Source organism: Danio aesculapii, chromosome 5, assembly GCF_903798145.1.
Source record: "Danio aesculapii chromosome 5, fDanAes4.1, whole genome shotgun sequence".
Taxonomy (NCBI): domain Eukaryota; kingdom Metazoa; phylum Chordata; class Actinopteri; order Cypriniformes; family Danionidae; genus Danio; species Danio aesculapii.
The window spans coordinates 14,618,818-14,630,026 of NC_079439.1; the positions used below are offsets into that span (position 1 = coordinate 14,618,818).

The 11,209-nt window shown below is 35.2% G+C and overlaps 1 protein-coding gene across 1 annotated transcript in view; it reads left to right on the top strand.

The window, feature by feature from the left end:
• hk2 (hexokinase 2) overlaps positions 1 to 10,984 on the top strand; it is a 129,971-nt gene extending 118,987 nt beyond the window's left edge. The window contains exons 17-18 of the mRNA XM_056457431.1: positions 30 to 266; positions 10,468 to 10,984. Coding sequence (XP_056313406.1) covers positions 30 to 266; positions 10,468 to 10,609 — 379 coding nt within the window. The 3' untranslated portion in view covers positions 10,610 to 10,984. The remainder of the gene's footprint in view (positions 1 to 29; positions 267 to 10,467) is intronic.
• The last annotated feature ends 225 nt before the right edge of the window (positions 10,985 to 11,209 follow it).

The window sequence follows — 11,209 nt, forward strand, 5'->3', positions numbered from 1 at the left end:
AGTCAAATTAATCGAGCTCTGTTTTGCAGTGATCGTTTGGCATTGAGGCAGGTCCGCTCCATCCTGCAGCATCTGGGTTTGACCAGCAGTACATGTGACGACAGTATTCTTGTGAAGGAGGTTTGCAGCGTTGTGTCCAAACGGGCAGCACAGTTGTGTGGAGCTGGTCTGGCAGCTGTGGTGGATAAAATCCGTCTGAACCGTGGCCTCAATCAGCTCAGCATCACAGTTGGAGTGGACGGCACGCTCTACAAACTTCACCCACAGTGAGTGATCACACAGCAGGATGCTGGGATTATAGCAGTAGAGAAAACCGCACTCTTTATTGCAGATAATTTATTGCCTTTATTAAGAGACAATACAATATCTTACAAGAGTGTCCTGGCCAAGATGAGCTTTCGAATTGACATGGTAGTACTGCCATTGAAAAAAAAAAAAACATAGATTTTGATATTTAGTTTTTCTGCTATATATTTTGTAATGTGAATGTAATTTCACCATTGTGTGTTATAATTTATACAGTATATAAATTTTATTTTCAAAATTTCTTTGCCATATAAAAGAAACCTCAATAACAAGCAAAGAAGTGGCAAAATGCCAAGTAAAACTTGATTTAAATGACAGAAATAAACTACCAAAGCCGGTCATACAGTGAAGAAAATGAGTATTCAACACATCACCGTTTTTTCTTAACATATTTCTAAAGGTTGGCTTGAAATTTTCACCAGATGTTGGTAGCAACCAGCGAAATCCATATATGCAAAGAAAAAAAATCAACTAGTTTACAAATTAAGTTGTGTAGTAAAATGAAATGACGAAGTATTGAACACATGAAGAAAGGAAGATGTAGAAAGACATGGAAAGCCCAGACAGCAACTGAAATCTATCAGATGTTATTCAGCAACCCTCTGCCCTTCTGTCTAACATCTACATTAGCAGGATGATGAAGATGAAACTAGGGTGGACATTTCAGCAAGACAATGATCCAGAACACAGCCAAGAAAACTCTCAAATGCTTTCAGAGAAAGAAAATCAAGCTGTAGAATGGCCCAGCCAATCACCTGACTTGAATCCAATAGAAAATACTAAATATAGATCAAGTTTGATAGACACTATTGTGCCATCTTTTACACTATTGAAGCATATAAAAAAAAATCGCACCTGACCAATGCATGTGAATTTATTCCCCATATGAGATGCATCTTTAAGCTGGCATCACCAAAAAAGCCTTTTATATAAAGTATTAATAACATTTCAGTAGTTCAGTAGAAGACTGTAAAAGATATGGACGTATTATGCATAAATGAAGCTACAAGTAGGCGTGGCCAACCGTAGCCATGTTGTTCGCGTGTTATCGCACTGACCGGAGGTTACCAAAAAAGGGCAAAGAGGCGGAGCATCAGTGGAGCTACAGATGCCTACTAGCATTTATAAATACATTTATAGATATGACATATAAGTATATAAGTATTTCACTTACCTGGGAAATGGAGACAACTTGAATGGTTTGTGAGCACAATTAAGTGCCAGCATTCCATATTATCTGATAATTGTTGGAAATAATGCCAAAAGACAATTAACTGTGTTAAAACACAAAACAAAACAAAAATATGATGTATATGCAGAGTTCAGCGGCTAATCAGCCTGAATGACTTGATGGCGACCAGTGAGAGCTAGCTGTCACTCAAGTGGCCACGCACTTAATTATGCAGACTTAATAAAACTTAACAAACAAAAATGGATGAGTTAAAAAAAAAATTCACCCCCCTCACAGTTGTCATAAAGGGTAATATTATCTATATGCACTAAAACCATCTTGTGTACCAGGATGTAAACATGTTTTTATCAGCTGTGAAAATGGCCAATTTAGCATCGCAGCCAGTCAACATCTGAGTTTCTGGAGCCGGCCCCCAAAAGCTAGTCGATGAATTGCTGTTTCAGTAAATTCCGTATTGGCTTCATTAGGGAGAGCGGGATGTTGCCACATGGTTATTACAACACTTCTTTTTGTTTTGTTTTATTTTTGTTTGTATTGTTTGGGTTTTCACCAAAAACAGGTCCATGTTCATGTCAACACCACCTTTAGAAATATTACTCCATAGACAAAAACATGACAAGTTCAATACTTATCCCCGGACTGTAAGTAACATGGTGCAACATTTAGCAGTCAGATGTGAGAAATGGCACCTCATGAGCTCTATCAGCTGTCTAAACGTTTGTTTCATAACGTTCACAACTCCAGCTATCTCATTACAAATCAAAAAGAAGAGTTTTGGGCTGGATTTGGAGCAAAATTAACTCGTACCTCTCTCATATTTGAGAAATTAATGTTATTAGTTAACTTTTCCATTCTGGAAACTGACATCCTCACCCATTCAATTGCTGTGAAGACTGCCACCCCATTACGGCAAATGGTATACGCTGACTGGTGGTCATGACAACAGCATCACGCAGTAAAACCATCGATTTTTGATTTCATTTATATCAACTCACTTTGGAATAAATCATCTGCCAAATGCATAAATGTAGATGTTTTTCTCTGAGTACTCAAAGAATGTCTAGGAATCTTATCACAATGATCAGTTGAACATTTTAAATTGGTTATAAATCTCAAAGTGCCAAGGTATAAAGCAAGATGATAATACAGTAATATTTGCGCACTCAAAATTGAGATTAAGTTAAATTAGTGGTTTTCAGACTATGGCTGACATTCCACTTGTAGCGTGTGAGCTTTTGAGAGCGGCGTATAATGGAGAGAGGAAAAAGAATAGCTTATGCAAAACAAGAAAAAAAAAATTAATTATGCTACAATAGCCTGAAATGACGGTGTAAAATTACCCCGTGCCCCATGGCGCTTGTTAATGTAGCAGATGTGTTCAAATTGAGCCATAAATCATAGAGATTACGGTATTTATGAGGTGTTGATCGATCACCTCGATCACCCCAAAAATGACCATTAATCCTTAAAAATCTCTGATCCCTTTGTGTTTGAGGAAAACAGCTGCTGGGTTAAGCAGTCTGAGCTTATTACAGCCTTTCTAGTTATTTCAAATTTACAGCTCATATTGCATATTTTTGCCTTTCCCTAGTCATTTATAAGCGAAATAAAGTGGAAATATTCATCACAGAGCACTGCTTCTTGCAAAGGGCTTATCTGTTAACTCTTAAAATGTAATAGCGGTGCACAATTACTAGTTCCGTATAGGAATAATTCACAATTTTTCAACACCATTTTAATCGGATGTTTTTATCTTTTATATCATTGATTAATACTAAATTTGTTAAACAATTATAGTGTTTAAACTACAATACCTGACAAAATCTTGTTGTAAATCTCAAATAATAACTTGACTTGAGCTGCATCCTAATCATCACAAATACTGCATACAGTAAATATCAAGACATTTGTTCTGCCCATTACATTACAAACCTCAGGAGAGGTCAAATTCTTCAGCAGGAAAGCACTCCTCATACTTCAGCCTCCTCTTTAAAGTTTCTAAAAGCAAAGAAGGTCAAGGTGCTCCAGAATTGGCCAGCCCAGTCACCAGTCATAAACATTATCGAGTTTTCTGGTGGAAAATGGAGGCATTGAAGATGAATCCAAAGAATCTTAATGAACTCTGGAGGTCCTGCAAGACCACTTTCTTTGCCATTCCAGATGACTCTCAATTAGTTATTTGAGTCCTCCAAGCCCATAGGAGTCATGCACAGTACAATTTTTTTTCCCACTGCACCATGACTTTGTATTCTATACTGTACATGATTTCATTATTAAGTGGCACGACTTTTGTCTAAGCAAAGCCAGAGCTTACTGTCCTAATTAAATAACTAAAAATCAAGGCATGATCATAATTTATTTTGGTAAAAATAAGCATAATCTAGAGGCCTTTGCCTTTCATATAAGCCACTTCTGATACCAAATGCTTAACTAGAGGTCAAGTTATTATGCGTTCCTAAAACTTGGGATAGGCGACATGACTTTTGTCAGGTAGTGTATAACAATAAAATTTAAAGCTTGTTGCATATTTTGCCCTTTTTTCCTTTCTAGTCATCATAAGCAAAATAAGGTGCATAAATTCATCACAGAGCACTGCTTCTTGCAAAGGGCTTGTTGGCTTATCTCTTAAGTCTTAAAATGCAATTGTTGTGCACAATTACTAGCTCAGTAAAGGAAAGTTCACTATTTTTCAAGCATTATCAATAGGATGTTTTATATAAATATATAAATTAAATTAATACAAAATTGATTAAAAGTGATATATCAAACAATTATAGTGTTGCAATGTTTTTATTTTACACAGTCTTTTTAAACATTCGATTAATCTCAAATATGCACAAAAACATTGCATCTTTCAAAATTGATGATAATCGATAATTGATGTAACTTAATTTGTTGAGTATTGGTGGCAAAAAATGCAAACCAACAACCAAATATGACAAAAAATAAGTGAATTTATTAACAAAAGTAAAAAGAATTCAAACAGCAAAAATAATGTACAATTTAAGAAATTTAAGGCCCTTGAAATGTATTAAAGTCTTAAATGCTATTTTGCAAAGTATTCAATTTTATATCAATTTTGATTGTGCTATGTATGGTTGTATGCTAAAGTTTGCCTGAATTTACTCTGCGAATGTCAGGATGCTGTATGGTTTATGAAATCAATGATATCCTACTAGATTTGACATCATGCTGCTTTGTTTACTGCAGTAACCAAGGCAATACCGTTATTTCTGCAGTTCCATAGGTGCCAGCCTGCTAAATTAGCTAGATTTAATAGATTTTCATTCAGTATATGAATAATGTTATAGTTTTGGATTAATTTCTTAAATTAAGATTTAGTAGATTTACTAGATAAGTTAAAATCTCGCCAGTGTTTTTAATTGAAAAGTGGTTATAAGGTATTAAAATGTATGGAAAGATTCTTTAAAAAGGTCTTAAAAGGTATTGAATTGCACTATCTGATTCCAGTATATACTCTGATCTCACAAAAGAAAAATCAATCAATTAATGTATGTTGTTAAGGGAAAGAGGATTTCAAGCAGCGCCAAATAAAAGAAAGCTATATAACAAAAACCCCAAACTGACTGAAAATTATCCTCTTAACTGTAAATAGACAAACAAAGCATCTTCAGCGTTTGCAAATATAACTTGTAACTTATAACTTACAAATCTTGTGCGTGTTAGACAGTGGAGTTTTCTGCGGGTTACGAAATGTAGGTCACGTGACATCTAAACTCCTCGATTCCCAGGGGAATTTAGAAACTAGTATGTACAAAATATGGTAATAGCGTACTACAACAAAAACAAAGTCAAACTCTATAGTCAAATCAACTTAATATCACATAACACAAGCCAAAACGCACATACAGAGCAGAAAGGCAAGCAAAATAACAAGCTTCCTAGCACATGTCCTTTTAAACTTTGGGCTTCTTCCCTGTTTGGCAGCGAAGGGGATGACGTCACAGAGTAATGATAATTGACGTCTTGAAGGATGAATGGGAAACAGGAAGGGGCGATCCTAAGAGAATTGACAGAGAGAGCTCAAGAGACGCAACACAGGCACATGCATAGGGCCGTAACAATTACTTAAATAAATGACCTGCACTGTTAAAACACAACAGAGTTATTTAAAATTTTTATATTATTTCTCAGTAGCAACTTGGTGAGCACAAGAAACTTAAACATGAATAACCTGACTAACCTCAAACTTTTGAACAATAAATTGTTGCTTATTTGGATCAAAGTCTAGTTTCTGAGTCACCTGTTATTGCTAGACTTTCTTGTGGATTGTCTGGAGTTTATTTAATGGTTTGATGGAAGTCAACAAATATATATGTATCGATCAAACCAATCTTAACTGCCCAAATCTCCCTGGAGGAACACGTTGTGCTTTAACATTGTTTTCAAAAGCTCTACTGTCTACCTTATGGAGAGACCATTTTGAAAAGATTGTATTTTGTAAAGAAAAAAACGACATGGTACTTTTTTGTGCAGAGAAAGTGCTATTGAATGTGGTCATAAAAGTCTGGCACGTTTGATGGGAATATTTAGCATGGAAAAAGTGGATCTTTTTTTTTCCTGTTGATTGAAGAAACACTTACTTAATGCATCGAGTGAGTTTGTGAAGAGTTTCGATTTAGTCAAGTGTGTTTCGGTTCATCTTTACTCACTCTTGCTTGTTGTCTCGGTTAAAAAAAAGAAATTGAAGGCTGTTGGGTGCTATTCAGTGTAACATCCCGCAAGCATTTTTTCCAAGATGCATGTAGAAGAAAACTGCCTGTCAAGCCATTGGATGGAGTTAGGATTTTCTTCTTTTTTTTGACATTGCATGCCTTTGTTGTGACAGTACAGACATGATTGAATTGAGAGAGCGAGAGAGAAAGGAACGGCAAGAGAAAAAGAGAGAGCCACTCGTAAAACTCCTCAAAAGTCATTTCTGTTAATTGAAATAAAGAAAGGAAACCCTTCAAGTTGGAAGTAGCAGAATGTAAAATCCTCTGTTGGCTCTGAATCTGTACATTGATGAGAAATGGAAAATTTGAATGGGATGAATATACAAACAAGAAATTGCATGGTCAATTTATTAGTAAATGAAAGGTAAAAGTAAAAAAAATCTCACATTTTGTAACATTTATCATTGACATAGTTGTAAGATCTTATATGATCTTTAATCAGTATTATGTTAATCAGTATTTGTGTTTGTATAGTTGTTTATTAAGAATCTGTTATGATTGTAAATAATGTATTGAAGATACACTCACCGGCCACTTTATTAGGTACACCTGTCCAACAGCTCATTAATGCAAATCTCCTATCCGTCTATCATATGGCAGCAACTCGATGCGTTTAGGCATGTAGACATGGTGAAGACGATTTGCTGCAGTTCAAACCGAGCATCAAAATTGGGAAGAAAGGTGATTTAAGTGACTTAACGTGGCATGATGCTAGACGGTCTGGTCTGAATATTTCAGAAACTGCTGATCTACTGGGATTTACACGCACAAACATCTCTAGCGTTTACGGAAAATGGTCTGAAAAATAGAAAATATCCAGTGAGCAGCAGTTCTGTGGGCGCTAATGCCTTGTTGATGCCAGAGGTCAGAGGAGAATGGCCAGACTGATTCCAGCTGATAGAAAGGCAACAGTAACTCAAAAAACCACTCGTTACAACTGAGATATGCAGTAGAGCATCTCTGAACACACAATACGTCCAACCGTGAGGCAGATGAGCTACAGCAGCAGAAGACCACCTCGGGCGCCACTCCTGTCAGCTAAGAACAGGAAACGGAGGCTACAATTCACACAGGCTCATCAAAATTGAACAGTTAAAGATTGGAAAAAAATGTTGCCTGGTCTGATGAGTCTTGATTTCTGCTGCAACATTCGAATGGTAGGGTCAGAATTTGGCGTCAACAATATGAAAGCATGGATCCATCCTGCCTTGTAGCATCGGTTCGGGCTGGTGGTGTAATGGTGTGGGGGATATTTTCTTGGCACACTTTGGGCCCATTAGTTCCAATTGAGCATCGTGTCATTGCCACAGCCTACCTGAGTATTGTTGCTGACCATGTCCATCCCGTGTTTTGCATTCAGAGATGCTCTTCAGCATACCGTCTGACAGTGTACCATCTTCTGATAGCTACTTCTAGCATGTCATAAAGTTCAAATCATCTCAAACTGGTTTCTTGAACATAACAATGAGTTCACTGTATTCAAATGGCCCTTTACAGTCACCAGATCTCAATCCAATTAAGCACCTTTGTGTGGATGTGGAGGAACAGGGGATTCGCATCATAGATGTGCAGCCGACAAATCTGGAGCAACTGTGTGATGCTGTCATGTCAATATGGACTAAAATCTCTGTGAAACATTTCCAGTACCTTGCTGAATCTATGCCATGAAGGATTAAGGCAGTTTTGAAGGCAAAAGGGGGTCTAACCCAGTACTAGTAAGGTGTACCCTTCTAAAGTGGCCGGTGAGTGTATATTACTAATGTTGCCAATGCTGCTGATATGGCCTTAAAACATACTTAAATTTAAATCAAGATGAAATATATTTAATGTATACTTTAAATGAGCAGCTGTCATGGCAACTAAATGAAACCATGTAAGGTCTAAAATTAGAAGGCATTTGCTGTAATTATTAAATCTATATAATGCCTCAATAGCACTGAGCGCTATGGTTTAGTACATTAGAGTGCAGTACAGATCAGCATGAAACTACCAACAGTACCTTTACTTGGTAGCTGTGGTTTAGGTCAGAAAGTTGCAATCTATATCATTCTTCCTCAAAGATGAAAGCCGTATTGTTCGCATATTGTGGTTTTTTTTTGCACATTTAAGTTCATTATTTCAAATAGAGAGCAGAAGCATGTGAATGGCCTTCATAAATGACAATGGAGGACATGCAGCAGATCTTGTTCTTGGCTGTTTGTCAAAAGAAGAGACCAACTTTGTTTGGCCATGGTTCTTTGCTGTGTGCAATCATTACATTATTGTGTCGTGTTGAAAATGATTCTCTGTAAATCAATTGATCGTGTTTAGTCACGTGACTTGGCGGACAAAACAATGGGGTATAATGGCACCTTACACTGGGATCTTCATAGAAACAGAGCACAACCCAGTCAGATTTTCTTACAGGTCGCATGAAATTAAAATAAAGTATTTTAGATGTTAGAAAACAGTGTCTATATTCATGTTTAGAAGATATAAACCTGTTATATAAACCTAAAAAGTTTGCAGCTTTTACTTCCACCTATGTAATATTGATATTGATATTGTGATATTGGTATTGTGATGTCGATATTGTGATACTGATATCGTGATATTGATATTGTGATATTAATATTGTGATATTGGTATTGTGATATTAATATTGTGATATTGGTATTGTGATATTGATATTGTGATATTGGTATTGTGATGTCGATATTGAAATTGTGATATTGTTATCGTGATATTGATTTTTTTGATATTGAAATTGTGATATTGGTATCGGGATGTTGATATTGTAATATAAATATTTGGATATTGGCATTGTGATATTGGTATCGGGATGTTGATATTGTGATATTGATATTGTAATATTAAAATTGTGATGTCGAAATTGTAATATTGATATTGTGACATTGGTATTGTGATATTGGTATTGATACCATGATGTAGATATCGTGATATTGATATTGTGATATTGACAATGACATTGTAATATTGATAACGTGACAGTGATATCATGAAATCGATATCGTGATATTTTGATATTGATATTGTAATATTGATATCGTGATAGTTATATCATGATATCGACATCGTGATATTGAAATTGTACTATTGATATCGTAATAGTGTTATCATGATATCGACATCGTGATATTGATATCGTAATATTGATATTGTAATATTGATATCGTAATAGTGTTATCCGAATATCGACATTGTGATATTGATATCATGATATTGATATTGTACTATTGATATCGTAATAGTGTTATCATGATATCGACATCGTGATATTGATATCGTAATATTGATATTGTAATATTGATATCGTAATAGTGTTATCCGAATATCGACATTGTGATATTGATATCATGATATTGATATTGTACTATTGATATCGTAATAGTGTTATCATGATATCGACATCGTGATATTGATATTGTGATATTGATATTGTACTATTGATATCGTAACAGTGTTATCATGATATCGACATTGTGATATTGATATCATGATATTGACATTGTACTATTGATATAGTAATATTTTTATCATGATATCGACATCGTGATATCGACATTGTGATATTGATATTGTACTATTGATATCGTAATAGTGTTATCATGATATCAACATCGGGATATTGTGATATTGTCCTATTGATATCGTAATAGTGTTATCATGATATCGACATCGTGATATTTATATTGTGATATTGATATTGTACTATTGATAACGTAATAGTGTAATCATGAAATCGACATTATGATATTTATATTGTGATATTGATATTGTACTATTGATAACGTAATAGTGTAATCATGATATCGACATTATGATATTTATATTGTGATATTGATATTGTACTATTGATAACGTAATAGTGTAATCATGATATCGACATTATGATATTTATATTGTGATATTGATATTGTGATATTGATAAAGTGATATTGATATTCTATAAACTTTGGTTGTTTTATGCCAAAAATTATTTAATGGCATCTCAGAAGAAATGTCATCAATAGTTAAGAGAATGAAACGGTATTGTTTGCTTAACTCGAAGACAATTTAAATGACACAAAAGGCACTGATGGAGTTCTGAAAAGTTTGAATAAGCTTGTGTGCGATGCTCTGGAAAAAAACCCCCAAATAATTAAATATATCAGATTTAGCTCATACTCTTGATTTCCTCTCCCACAAGTGTCATTTTTCAACCACGAATGCTCTCCTCTTTTGTCTCATCAGCTTTGCCACCATCATGCGGGAGACCCTTAGAGACCTGGCACCCAATTGTGAGGTCAATCTCGTCCAGTCAGAAGACGGCAGTGGAAAAGGTGCTGCCCTCATCACAGCGGTGGCATGTCGATTAAGAGATGCGGGGAAGTAGTGACTGAGTGAAATGATCTAAAGGGCAAAAGATAATGAGGAGGAAAGAAAAAGTGATGTACTGAGCTTCCTAAGATTTTCAGTGTATGTTTGTGTGTGTGTGTGTTTGTGTGCGTGTGTGCCACAATGTGACCTTACTGAACCAACACTCCTATTTTGTCCAAGAATGTATCTTATTTATTTTTCTCCATTTTATGCTTTCGGTCACACATTGCAAAGAGTCAGCGTGTGCTGGTGGGGGGTTGTATGAAGAGAAGGGAAAAAAAGGAAAGCAAATAACTAGACTACATCCTCTCATGGTTATATTATATATTTGTATTGTTACTGGTTTGAATCATTGTACTTTCTATAAAAAATTGCACCTTAGAGCTGTAAATGGTGTCGTTTGTGCTTGCACTTTGTAATACATGCATATTTCTAGGGTTCTGATTGAAAAGTTTGTTTATTCATTCAATCAGGCATGGAAGTAGGTGAGTAAACTATTTTATTTTTTGGTGAAATGTTAATTTAAAGCACCTATATACAGTAGAAGTCAGAATTATTAGTCCTGTTGAATTTTTAGCACCCTGTATGTTTTTTCCCCCATTTTCTGTTTAATGGA